The sequence below is a fragment of the Dermacentor andersoni genome, chromosome 6 (genome assembly GCF_023375885.2).
Source record: "Dermacentor andersoni chromosome 6, qqDerAnde1_hic_scaffold, whole genome shotgun sequence".
Lineage (NCBI taxonomy): Eukaryota > Metazoa > Arthropoda > Arachnida > Ixodida > Ixodidae > Dermacentor > Dermacentor andersoni.
The window spans coordinates 77630340-77644038 of record NC_092819.1 but is presented as its reverse complement, the minus strand read 5'-3'; the positions used below and the strand labels follow the sequence as shown (position 1 = coordinate 77644038).

Below are 13699 nucleotides of genomic sequence, written 5' to 3'. Positions count from 1 at the left end.
GGAAGGATGAATTCAGTCCACTCTATTATCGCACCTTGGAATGCAACCTAGGCTACTATGTAACTACAGCGGGCGCCAATTTGAACTTTATTGTCACTGCGTGCGTACCTGGACCGCAGGGAGCACCAGGCTGCACTTGAGTCTGATGCGTATGTTTATGTGCACGAGCCGCAGTTTAGGAAGTCTAAAAGCACCACATAAAGAAAGTAAATGAAACCGACACGACCGTGCCAAGAACGTATATATTCTTGTTTAACCTACCATGCCTTCTTTCAAGTCATTACGGCGTAGTTCTTGTCCTCGGTGTATTTTATGTACACATGTGTTTGTTATTGTACATGTCTACTTCGTGTGCTAGAGCCTGGGACTTCTCTAGGCACTGTACGCATGTGCCTATTTAAAATTGCGTAACTTTTGCAAGTTCAAAGCATCTCACCTTTCAAATGAAATTAACAGCTGTGTCATATTTGTGGAGAGACTCTCTGCCGGAAATTTATTCTTTTGTCCGAAGCACCTCGACTCTTTAATGCGAAGCATTCTTTGCTTCATCCTTGGCACTTTGCGCGGTAGGTATGTGGATTCCTTTCTCACCTAGCTTCAAAAAAAAAAAAAAATTAATGACCGATGTGGGAATCGAACTTCGGCCGTCGAGCACAACAGACAGGTGCTCTACCCATTAGGCTACGACTTTCTTCTTCGTTACTGCCTGTGTTTGCTCAGAATTCAGTCATATTTACAATATTACTAGTGAATTTTAAACAAATTAAATCTTCTAAATCGACCAATGATTGATTGGCACTTGTAAATCTCTAGACCACGACCGCATGCATGCTTCTCTCGTTCGAAAATCGTGCAGCTCTTTGAAACGCTCGGCAGCTGCGTCCCGTACCACTTCGTCGTCTTGAACATGGCGTAAGAATATTATGAGATTCTTCTTACACCGTGGTCTTGGCTCGCGCTCTTAAGCGCTGTGTTAGGCTGGACTATCTCCGGGACCGGCCCACGTGCCTCAGTACTTTGTGTGATGATGTACCGACTTCATGAGCGCCAAACTGAATCATGTTTTTTTAGATTTCTTCGTCGGAGGTCAAATGTCACCGTCGTTTTAACGAGCACCACGTGACATCGCCATAGGTACGTACAACTGCATGACTCGTAGCCACTTAGCTCGTCCACTATAGCTATGCCAACAGTCCCCGACTGGCAGCGCCGCGGCGGGTGACAGCGTTTTCGATGCACGCGGCCGCACCTTTTTTTTTTTTTTTTTTTTTTTTTTTCTCCAGCGGCCGTGCCTGTGCGGAAACCAACAGTTGTCATGTCATAAGCTCGCGTCGAACGGCCGGCGTAGAAATCGCGCCATACGCCGCCACGTGCCGCGACAAGATAGTCTTCGATGTGGTCGTCGTCCTGCTGCTGTTGTCACAGACGTGTATTTACTCCTAAATTTACAACAACAAAAAACATGTTGGCGCGCTTGGTACCCCTTTGCAGAAGCACAAGCAATGCTAGATGGTCAAGTACCTGCAAAATGCTTCGCATAACAGCGATTCCTGCGTGGGATCTCCACAGTATTTTTCTCTCCTCGTCTGAAGTGAACCTCAAGCATATTAGAATGTACTTTAAACAGCGCGTTGTTACAGCCTCGGAAGAACTACGCAGCTGCTTTAAGCACACGCAGGGAGTTGTTAATGGCTGGTATCAAGCATCTTCGTGGGAACATGCAGAAGGCATCGTGCTGCTAGGAATTTCGTTTTCTAACGGTATCCTTATCGGCCACGGCAGCCCTATGCCTATGGCGTGGCGCTGCTGAGATCAAGGTTGCAGGTTCAATACCTGCCGCGGCAGCTGCATTCCGATGAAGGTGGAATGCAGAAACGCTCGTGTCGCGTGCATTCGGTGCACATTACAGAAACCTAAGTGATCAGAATTATGCCCTTAATACTCTGCGAGAAGGAAATTGCTGTTGGTGCTCAAAATTCGAACTACGTGACGCTGGCCTTCGAAAGAGTAATTTGAGAGCTTCTGGTATGGATATCGAAATCCTAATTAATGTTTTTAAGCAGCCGCCTAATTATGATTAAGGGTACCCGACACCCTCAATAAGGACAAACAAAAGTGCAAACTGCACACCGACATAAAAAGGCACCTGCGCATGAGCACGTTCTTTTTTTTTTTTTTTTTTTGTCTCCATTCGCACCTTTTGGTCGCCTTTATAGAAGGCAACGTGTCGAAACTGCCTCTCTGCTGCCTTCAGTAAATCTACGGCAAGACCCAGTCAAGTTTTTTTTATCAATTTCTGTGTGCTATAGATCACCGAAGTCCTCTAGAAGCGTGCTCGTGCTTTATTTTTACGAACGCTTTGCTGAGTGCTTCGCAGTAAACTTGTTACAAGGTGAAACCATTCGAGTATGAAGGAGCTTTTGAAGACGCAGGCAAAAGTGGATATGTTTGGATAGGCTAGTAATTTGTGCAAAGCTGTTTCTCGACATTTTTAAATCGGTATAGTGAGGGATATTTCCATAGCAGTAATAATTTGTCCCGTTTCAAATATCGCCAAAAAATTTCACCTCAGGAGCGCCTGTAGCGTGTCGACATCTGACGTCTTTGTCACGAACTTTCCCAAATCCTGGTGTTCTGTAGAACTGAGTTGTTCCATGTATTGGTGTATCCCATACTGCGTTATTTCACTCTGGTCAGCTGGATTAGCGTTAGATTTGAGTCTGCCTTTATTAACCATACATTGTTCTCTTAGCTTTTTAGCAAATGTCGCAAAACAAATGATTGAACTTATTGACAAGCTCTTGTGTTCTAGTAAACTTACGGCTTATATTCTCTTCTATGCTACATTTTGCAGGCCTACCTGACAAATTCACTATATTTAATGCCTTTCCGAAATTCGGGGAAGTTGACATTCATTTTACTTTTGTAGTATTGCTTCTTATGCCAGTCCATCGCTCCCAACTTGTTCCTAGTTTGCCTTGGTTCCACGATCAAGATGTTATTTTTGATGTTTTCAACTAAAATCACATTGTCCCCTTTTTCTTATTTTGACAATTCTTGCAATTCACAGAGTAATGCTGGTTTGTTTTTGTTGGATGGCCCATAAACTGCGCAAGAGAAAGGACACGAAGGATTGTTTTGTACCTCTAGAAATAGCATCTCCGTCTCTCCAAACACCTTCATGTGGGGTTCACAAAATCAGTTCTTTTTTTTTTCAACGTAAGAACATCTCCTTTGTTTTTCTTCCTTCCCGACACAAAGGGTACTGTCGAAAACCGTCAATCTGATACACTTTACCAACAGTTCACTGTCGACATTTACCTCGGTAAGTACCACCACGTCTAAGACCTGCAAGGTTGTAAGCGAAATCTCATTGACCCCAACTTTTGTGCATAACTTTTGGTATTTTATATGAACTAGATCCGAATACGCTGTTATTCTTCACTCTCTAATCTAGTAGGCTCAAGGTGGTAAGAACACCTGGAAGGAATTGCTGCCCACTTCCACGTGTAGGTGATCTTGGTTATTCCTCGGCATTCTCGTTGGGCATTCTCGTGAGGCATTCCTCGTTGTGAATTTGGATAATCCTATTGCACTCTTGTTTCCTGACAAAAAAACATTGCTGTTTCAAACCAGCAGTAACTTGCGAGCCTCCTCTCTGACATAGCATTTCTGTCAAATACAGAAGCTGCCAAGTGTAGGCTTCGCGATCTTCGTCGCTTACACTCCGAATTATTAAGGCAGCAGTACTGTATCTGTCATTCATTATTATCTTTGTATACATGTATTTTAGACTGAGTTTATCTAACTACCCCATTGGGGGCGCATTGTGCTTGTTTTTGAGCACCTCTCTTTCTGCCTCTCTATTTCCAACTTTTTAAAGTATGTGAGTTTGTCTGGTGTCTCGTTGGCTTACTCAATTCTTCGTCTACCCCTCGTGAGTACGTGACACGGTTGAAGATAATCATCTTCGTAACTACATAGCCTGGTTCAGGCCTTGGAAGTGTTGTGTTTTCCTCGGCCTTGTCTTCAGATGATCATTTATAACCGAAGAGCTAGTTGTTACGCGTAGTTGAACAGATGCCTTGACATGCCCGCATTGCTATCAAGAATACCCCTGTATAGCATCGCAGGTAGAAACATGACCAGTGTTCCAAGTATATTATGTCCATATATGATACTTCGGCTGTTCTTGATTAAGCATTCGACCTTTATTTGGGCATGCGTCGACCTGACCACTTATTCGGTTTACAGTACATTTATTCACAAAACTTCTCTTACGTAAGAGCTTCAGTGGATGATGTTCCAGCACTCACTAATAACGACATCGATTTGCGTGATAATCAGATCGCAGTAGCCGTGAATGGTGGACGGCGGTTACGTAAATGGAGCTTCGTGAATACGCGCACAGGTGTTTTTGAACGGAAGGGTTTAGTTCTTCGCAGCGCTCGCGTATATTATGCAACATATCGCAGGACTGCCGCACAAAAAGGGCGCGCATCTTACCGAACCGGTACCGCTTCGAGCAAATTAATGCAGACGAGGCTGTCGCCCGTATTGTTACGTCCGTGTGAATATTTATAAAATCTCTAACTGAAATGTCGGAATTAACGGCTAGAACATCAGGTTGTCATTTGCCCATACGGGATGTTTTTATCCCATCTTCTGGGGTGCCTAATAGGCCAGTAAGGAAATAATGGGGCCTAACTGGAAAGCTTTTAAGCAGTATTCCTCTGTCAAATACATTTGGCTTACACGGAAAGCGTAGCTGATGCTTTATCAGTTGAAAGGAAAAAAAAACTATACCAACCCTGCACAAATGAGTTTTATTGTGCATTGCCCTTTGTTGTCAAAAGTGTCTTCCCGTATTTTTTTTTCTGTATTGTGCATTGTTTATACAATGTTCACTCCTGCAAACCGGCCAGTTATTGGCCGTGGGGGGTACGTGCCACATTTGAGTCTAAAAAGAAAAAAAAAACCCAACCACAAGAACTACAATTAGAGCCGCTCAAGTACCTTGGAGTTATTTATAATGGATCTCCTAACTGGCGATGACAAATTGAACATATCGCGGCAAAAGCACCTCGTGCAATGGGCATTTTGCGCAAGTTGAGCAATCGAAAATCAGGTATGGGTAGAAAATCACTTTTGATGTTATACAATATGCACGTTCGTCGACAATTAGAATTTGGCTATGTTTTATTCTCAGGTGTGCCACTATGCAACCTTCGGCCACTAGTTTTATTAGAACGGGAGGCACTAGGTCTGTGCTTAGGAATTCCAAAATACGTTGCAAATGCCGTATTATACCTGGAACCGAGAATCAGACCTATTTTATGCCGATTTCACCTGATGACCGTTCAGACTTTAAGACTATATGAATCACCGATAAGCCGTCCTCTAATTTTCATGTCCGATTCAGAACACTTTTTCTCTTTCATTGACCCAAGTTTCTTACGCCACAGATTATATTTTCTCAAACATTACTTGCACCAATAAATGTACAAACTCGCGATGTGATTCGCAGTGATGCGCAATTCCCCGGAAATTAGGTTCGATGACATTTTCCCAAGCCACGCGAAACTGCTGCCTTACGGTGTCTTAAACGGCATAATACAAGACCGTCTAAGCACTCCAGCAACAAACATTATCATTGAGACAGATGCATCGCAGTGCAAGGAAAAAGAAACTGGCATTGGAAGATTCTGTTCTGCACTCAACTGGTCTCTTTCTTTAAGATTACCTGATTTTTTGCCTGTTTTTCTGGCTGACCTTACAGCAGTAATTCAAGCTTTACGCAGTTTAGGCCAAACGACTACAACAGCTGCTTTTCTTACTGACTCGCAATCTTTGTGCTCTTAACTTACCGCTACCAGTGATTCGCCCACGCTAAAACCTTTTCACTTGCTAGTTCCTGCCCATCTGGAATGTGTTCATTTAATTTGGGTGTCCTGTCATATAGCTTTTTTTTTTTATGAAACTGGCAGTTCATTGGCAGAAACATCACTTTTCGGCCCAGTCATTCCAGTTCTACCAGTGACAGCACATGTCACGGCTGCTACATTTCGGATCTGAACAATTATGAAAGCCTTATCAAACCCAGTTCTGACTACTTCTCCAGGTTATAATCACCTGGCATTTGCTTGGTGTAGTGAATCCTGAAACAAAAAAACGCTCGAGGTCTCTCATAAAACTGCGTTGCCTCTTTCCCTTCCTAAATTTCTACTTGCACGGGTTGGGTTTGGTTCCCTCCTCTCTCTGCTTGTTTCCTAATGAGGAAGTGACGATCCATCACTTGCTATCTCGTCCCCGCTTTACTGCGGCAAGAAAAATAATACTGGCAAGGCCCTTTCGAAGACTTGGTCTGTACTTAACCGAATCTGTTCGTCTTTCATTTGAGACCTCCACTTTAGGATTCAGCCACAAGGACGCTTGCTCCGCTGTCCAAAAATGTCTTACCTAATTCAACTTTATGCCCAGCTAAATTCTCTTTTCATTTTGTGTACATTTAAATTAACTGTTACTCATTAGATCGCACTTTACTGATTTTATTTTAACAGATAATTCTACGTTATACAGCGCTAAGTCCATATATATTCAGAAATTTATTAATAAAACAAAATTGAATAATCCATCCGTTTCTTGGCCAATCCCCCATAGTGGGTAAGAGCCACATACGTGATAGGAAACAACAACGTGGAGGTGGAGCAGATGGGGGCAGTGAGGGGCGACGTGGTGCCAGGATGTCTTTAAACACTACTCACGCATCGAATGGAATTCTGCTCTTCACTGGCGAGCTGTGAGTATGCATTATCTTACGTCTTCTTTAATTGGCAAGGGCAATCTTGCACTTCTCTTTTTCATCTTTCCATGTGAATAAGCGTGCTCAGTTTGCTGGTGCCGAGCTGTTCATCAGCGCGGACAGCTGACAACCGCCGTGCTTGTAACGGTTGTTCACAAGTCGCGTGGGTCCTTTTTTTGTGCGTTCCTGTTGCGAAGAGTAGCGTGTTCCATTTCGACAGTTCAACACCACCTGATAAAAATCGCCGAAAGCGGTTGAAGTAGGAGTTGGCGCTGAGGTCAAGGCAACCGCCCACACACTGGCTGCAGCGGGAGCCCTACCCAGTTGGTGTACAGTCAGCAGTAAAATAATGTTAAAAACTGAAATCACAATGCTATAGCTAGTGCTGCAGATGTATGTGTCACGTACTACGGCGTAATCGACTTCGTGCGATACAGTGTTAGAGAAATCGGCGCCGTCGTTATTTGGCCTCGCAATTTATTATTTTTCTTTCTTTGCGCGTTTTGTTTTGCACTGACTGCATGCGGCTGTGACTATGGCGTGTGTTGAACGCGAAAGATCTGAAGGCGCGTGTTCCCTGCTCTGTTCCGGTTCTACCGCTACTTATTTCCCTGGCATAATTTTGTCCACCGTGCATATGGCTGACACGGCTGGTGATAGACCAAGTTCGCGGTCTGTCAAACTATCAGTAATTGTTACCGGGAGAATTGGCTCATACTTGTTATGATATGAAAGACGGGAAGCTATATGCAGAAAACGAAAGAACGGGAAACAGTGCCTTTGCTGTCCAATCATTTTATTCATATCGTCTCATGTCTTTTACATCCAGATCAAGTATGTCGAAAGTTTCGAAGCCACTTCTTTTGTGACCGGGCCTGTCGTCGTGCTACCTACGTCGCCAACAGAACTTTCGTTTATTCAAAACCCTAGAAAGTGGATAATAGTTGTTGGCGTCCAAGACTCAGGTTAATTAAATAGACAGTCTGGCAACATGGACCCAGTAACATAGCTTGTGACTAGGGTAGTCTCCTGGAATTTTCGGCAGAGAGCGTATTGAACCATTTCGGCTTGAGAGCTCAGTTCGCCAGGTTGATTCACCACCGCGAGCTCCCAACGGGGACGGAATGTAAAAAAGTCTGTTCATGTTGCTTATTGGTTTGTTCGCGTTGTTAGTCATTGGTGATGTTAAATTATGAAGTCTGCAGTTATTGCTGTTAAAATTACGATCTCATCAAGCGGCATGCCGTAGTGAGGGACTCCACATTAACTTTCACCACCTATGACTCTCTGGCATGAATAGAGTGCACCGGTAAAAAAAAAGAAAATGTAAATTGTGGAGTGTTACGTGCCAAAACCATGATCTGATTGTGAGGCACGTCGGGGGGGGGGGGGGGAATCACCTGTGGTTCATTAACCTGCGCCCAATTCTAAGCACATGGGTGTTTTCGCATTTCGCCCGCATCGAAATGCGGACGCCGTGGCCGGGATTCGTTTCCGCGACCTCCAACTCAGAAGCGCAACGCCATAGCGACAGAGCTACTGCGACGGGTCTGAGATATTGGTGCACGCTTTGTTATGTGATGCCAGGTTGTAGGAATTAAATAATATTTAAGACATTATCACTTGTGATCGCGCAGCTTCAGTTGCTTGTTTTCTAACGACAATCTTGCACGGACAATTTCAGACACAGTGGCAAATGAAATGTTATCTTGAATAAATTAACTACTATTATTAACCTTGCTATTTACTGCGTTTCTTCAAAGTTTCCTTTTACTTCTTGCGCAGTATTATCATCTATACGAGCATTATTGCTTTTAAATTTAGGTGATGCTTCAACAAGCCTTCGCAAATATCTCGTTCCCCAACAATATGTATTTGACCAATGTCACACGTCAGTGATAAATTCCGATGAATAAATTGTTCCTTCACAGCAAGCAGCAAAGTTGACCATTAGAAATCATATTATACAGTGCGGGAAAACAGCTGAAGATCAAGACTAGCTCACTCAGTGCCAGACTAATTTCCTAAAGCCGCACAATGCCGTGCCAAATCGTACAACCATCAAATGCTAAAAGTTCCTTCAGGCATTAAAATTACCACATATTTCATTTAATGAATGCCATGCCCCCCTAGCGGTTGGGAAGAATAAATCAGCTAAAGTAGAGCTTCTTTTTCAATCATCGTTACAGTGTTATGCAAATTGCCATGACAATCGGTATCCGCTGAACACACTGTCATTCTTCTGGAACGAATCGGTGAAGCCTCACTGCACTTCTGCGGGCGCGAAGGTGTAGATCATGCCACTGCCGCTACTGTAGGTACAGTAGGCCCGTGTTGTGTTTCGAGTGAACGTCTCGGTAACACAAGCGGAAAAAGCGAGTTTTATTTTGCGTTCATCATTTTTATATGCTACTGCGGTCCATAGCCAGTATGTTGTCGCTCGAAGTGGTGTCACGAGATATTCTTCCTGCTGTCGGTCGATGACACGCTTGCATGAGGCAGCGGCCCCAATATTGACTAATTTCATTGCGTGCAGTATTTTATTCTCCGTTCAGTCACTGCCATCATACTGAACTTTTTTCGTGCTGCTGCTTCTCATGAACACGTTCGCACCGTGAAAGTTTAATAGGCACGGTAACTAGTAAACGAAAGCTTCACTCGCATTACAGCCAGACATTTGAACTATATGGCTACCTAAAGGCTAAAATAAAACCTGTGACTTGGGTAGCCGCTACGAAAACGCAGGTAGGCAAGTGTGACATGTGACATCACCGAAAGTGATCTTGGTATTGACGTACTACCGTGTCAAGGTGACGCTTTCGCTCGGGGTCTCCCATCTAAATATATGGGAAATGAGAAATCGTTTTTCTTGGCAAGCACTGCGCCAAATTTGACCAGGTTTGTTGCATTTAAAAGAAAAAGTTGAAATCTAGTGACTGTTTTGGATTTCGGATTTAGCTTGTCAATTTGTAATAAAATTATCTAAGATCGGAAATTTGCAACTCCGCAACTCACCAATGAGAAATGATACCATGGTTCTGTAAATATAATGTAATGGCACATCTAAAGCGGACAAAATTAATGTATTATACGTAGCTCTCATATATATGCCACTAATACGTGAATAGGAGTTTAGCAAAACCCTTGTAAACAACGTAACAGATTAACGTAAGATACAAATCGATGAGTCAAAGTTGTCCGCTTTGGATGCTCCAACGGATGCAGCTTACAGAACTTCGGTGTCTGTTCTTCGTGCACAGCTACGAATTTGTAACATCTTGCTTCTAATTTTTTTCGAACTTGCCAATCTGTGAAAATGTCTTTAAAAAATGGGTGCCTTAAATCAAAACTCCTCTCTTGACAGTTACAAGAATTTCATATTTTCTCTTAAATGCAGCAAATTTTATTAAAATCAGCCCGGTGGGTGTCTCAGAAAAGATTTTCTGTGTTTGACATGTACTTGAATCGGTGGCATCGGAGCTGGGCCCGAGCTAAGGCTTCCTCTTAAGCGGATGTGTTTCTTTGCACACCTATAGAAGGCCTCCAACTTATTGCGTTGCTTGTCTCATGCGAAAGGTTCACGAACAATGCCTATAAGGGTAGCAAAAAATTATACAGCACCTGCTTGCAAATAATACTACAATAGGGTCCGTGGTGGTCGCCTCCAATGGAGAACGTTACTGTGCATGAGCAACTAGTCCTGTCCATTGCATACGACATAGAACCACTGTCTTTTCTTGTCATTCATTCTAAGATTGCAGTATATAAAGGGAATAGAAGACGACAGCGTAAGGCTGAATTATTCATCATGTCGTACCAGTACAGGCTTCCGCAGAACTTGTATATTTCTGTTAAAAGCTTATTGCGGCATGACGTCTTTTGATGAGTTTGCCAAAAGCCGCATCCATTGTATTCACAAGCAAGCACTTTATCATGCCGAGGTAACGGACGAGGACTACCGATGCACGGCATTTTACCGTTTATTCTTTCCAAACCACCAGAATCCTGATTTACTGCGACGATGTGGAGGTAACGTTCGAAGGCCCAGATGCCACGAAATTCAGGGGAGCCAAGAAAGGACGCCTCTACCTCACCACGCACCGGGTATGCTTTCTGTTTCTGCCTCTCAGAGCTTCATTTTTTTCCTATGCTGGTCTTTTTAATTTCATTATGGGGTTTTACGTGCCAAATCACGATCTGATTATGAGGCACGCCGTAGTGGGGGACCTGGGGTTCTTTAACGTGCACCTAAATCTAAGTACACGGGCGTTTTCGCATTTCGCCCCCATCGAAATGCGGCAACCGTGGCCAGGTTTCGATCCCGCGACCTCGTGCTTAGCAGCCCAACACCATAGCCACTAAGCAACCACGGCGGGTTAATATTCTGGTCCTTCGGGGGTTTTACCTCTACTATATTCTTTCATATTCTCCTACAGCAAAAGTTTCCGGCTGAACCCTTGTCATGATGAATGTTGACACTATTATGATTAGCAGTGAAGCAATGTAGCGACACTCCGCATTGCTGCCACCAAACCGCGTTATGCATGAGGCGTGTATGCAGCCGGGTTCCTCTCGCGCGCTTACCACCGAACACGCTGCGCCATCTGTTGTCGCCACCGCGATGCGTGTGCGCGGCGAGTGTGTGAATACATATTCAGACAAGATTGTCTCAGTATGTATAACATCGGTTTGATTGCGCCCGGCATCGAATAAGTTTTTAACACTTCTTTACTCTTTAAAGAGCGGCAGGTACCCGGTGACGCGTACCCAGTGCCCCAAGTTAGCGTCAAATAGGCTAATTGAAGAGCAGCACATACCGAGTGTCACATAGCCACTAACCGAAGTTAGTGTGAAAGGGGTTCGTCGAAGAGCGGCACGTACCCACTGACACTTACCCAGGGACCCAATTTGGTGCGACGGTTGGTTGCTAACCACGTTCTCTCAGCAGAGCAGCTCGATGTTGCGCCCATTATACCACGTGACATACAGTGACCCAAGTTGGCGCGAAAATGGTTAAACAGACAGATTGACGGACGGACGCACGGCCGGATGGACGGACGGTTTAGCCAGACGGTCATCTTAGTCGGTCGGTCGGTCAGCTTAGTCGGTCGGTCATCTTAGTCGGTCGGTCGGCCAGCTTAGTCGGTCGGTCATCTTAGTCGGTCGGTCGGCTTAGTCGGTCGGTCGGTTGGTCAGCTTGGTCGGTTGGTCAGCTTAGTCGGTCGGTCGGTCATCTTTGTCGGTCGGTCATCTTAGTCGGTTGGTCGGTCAGCATAGTCGGTCGGTCATTTTAGTCGGTCAGTCGGTCAGCTTAGTCAGTCCCTTGGAAGTCCGGGAAGTTTCCAAAATATACTAGCCGAAATAAAGCTCGCAATATCGTTGTATAGACTGTGTCACCTTGGCTAATGTACTGTAATGCAGTTCTTATTAGCACTTTAGCTAAGGCAACCTTATCCATATATGTAACATCACCCACTGATCTGCCTACCTTGTGCCATACTACCAAACACACAAAGGCAGCGCTAAAAAATGTCGGTGCTTCGTCTTTCTAACTCGGCTTGAAGCCCACAGCATATGGCAAGGAGATAATGGTGCGTTTGTTGCAAACATTTCAATAATGCGGGAGCTACGTTTTGTACAATACGAATTTGAGACAAAGTGGTTCTGTTCTCAGTCCTTCTGTTATTGTCCGAAAATCAGCCGCAACGTAAGCTCGTGTTATGTACAGGAATTCTTGGCGCCAACCTTAACTGTTTTACAGCGAAGCTGTATAGCTCTACCTTCCAATGGCTCTTTCGCCTCCCTAGGCAAACGCTCAGGAGGCGCGCTGCACGTGCACTGCTGCTTTCCTTGCAGCACCAGCAGATGGCGCTCACCTTCACGCATAGTGGAAATGTAAACATGTCTGCAATGGGGATTAGTAAGAGGCGACTGGAGGATTGGTGGAATAAAAGTTGGGAAACGACAAAAGACGGAGACGTACAAAAGCACAGTTCGCAATAGGGGATCAGAAAATTTGGTTGTGGGAGTTCATTGTATTTTTTTTTTATTGTTTAACCTAGGTAGGACATTACGCAGTATAATAGGAAGAGCTTGGTGGCGCGACCCACCGCGCCGTTCCAAAGACACGCTTATAACATCCATCCATCCATCCATTCAGTGGAAAGTCAGAGAGGCTGAAATAATCTCATGGGTGGCGGCAATGGAAAAGAAGCCTGCCATGACTAACTACTTAAGAGCAAAAAAACGAAATCAGGAAAGAAACAATTTATGATAAAGGGAAGCTCATTACTTTTCGAAGCGAGATCAGGATGCCTTAGAACACGCACCTGTAAAGCGCGATATAAGAAGGAAGAAGAAGCATGTGCTTGCTGCGGTAAAGCTAGGGAAACGATGAAAAAATTAAATTATGGGGTTTTACGTGCCAAAGGCACTGTCTGATTATGAGGCACGCCGTAGTGGATGGCTCCGGAAATTTCGACCACCTGGGGTTCCTTAACGTGCACCTAAATCTAAGTACACGGGTGTTTTCGCCCCCATCGAAATGCGGCCGCCGTGGCCGGGATTCGATCCCGCGACCTTGTGCTCAGCAGCCTGACACCATAACCACTGAGCAACCACGGCGGGTAGGGAAGCGATGAGCATGTTTCATTGGAATGTGAAGATATCTACCCAGCGGCGGATTTAGGCATCTCTGGCCTCCTTGAAACCCTTAGGTTCAACGGGTGCAGGGGGAAAGTAAACACATCCGCTGTAGAGATGAGTAAGTGGCGATTTGAAGATTGGTGCAAGAAAAGTAGGGAAACGACAACAAATAGAGACGTTTGCAATAGGGAGTCAGAAATTTTGGTTATGGGAATTCATTGTGGGCTTCTTTTATCCTTTCCTTATTTTTCA

General features: G+C 44.5%; 1 protein-coding gene across 1 annotated transcript in view; it reads left to right on the top strand.

Annotated features, from left to right (window-relative positions):
* Window positions 1–6703: 6703 nt before the first annotated feature.
* LOC126522184 (WW domain-binding protein 2-like) overlaps window positions 6704–13699 on the top strand; it is a 16751-nt gene continuing 9755 nt past the window's right edge. The window contains exons 1-2 of the mRNA XM_050170922.2: window positions 6704–6799; window positions 10804–10906. Of these exons, the coding sequence (XP_050026879.2) occupies window positions 6744–6799; window positions 10804–10906 (159 nt within the window). The 5' untranslated portion in view covers window positions 6704–6743. The remainder of the gene's footprint in view (window positions 6800–10803; window positions 10907–13699) is intronic.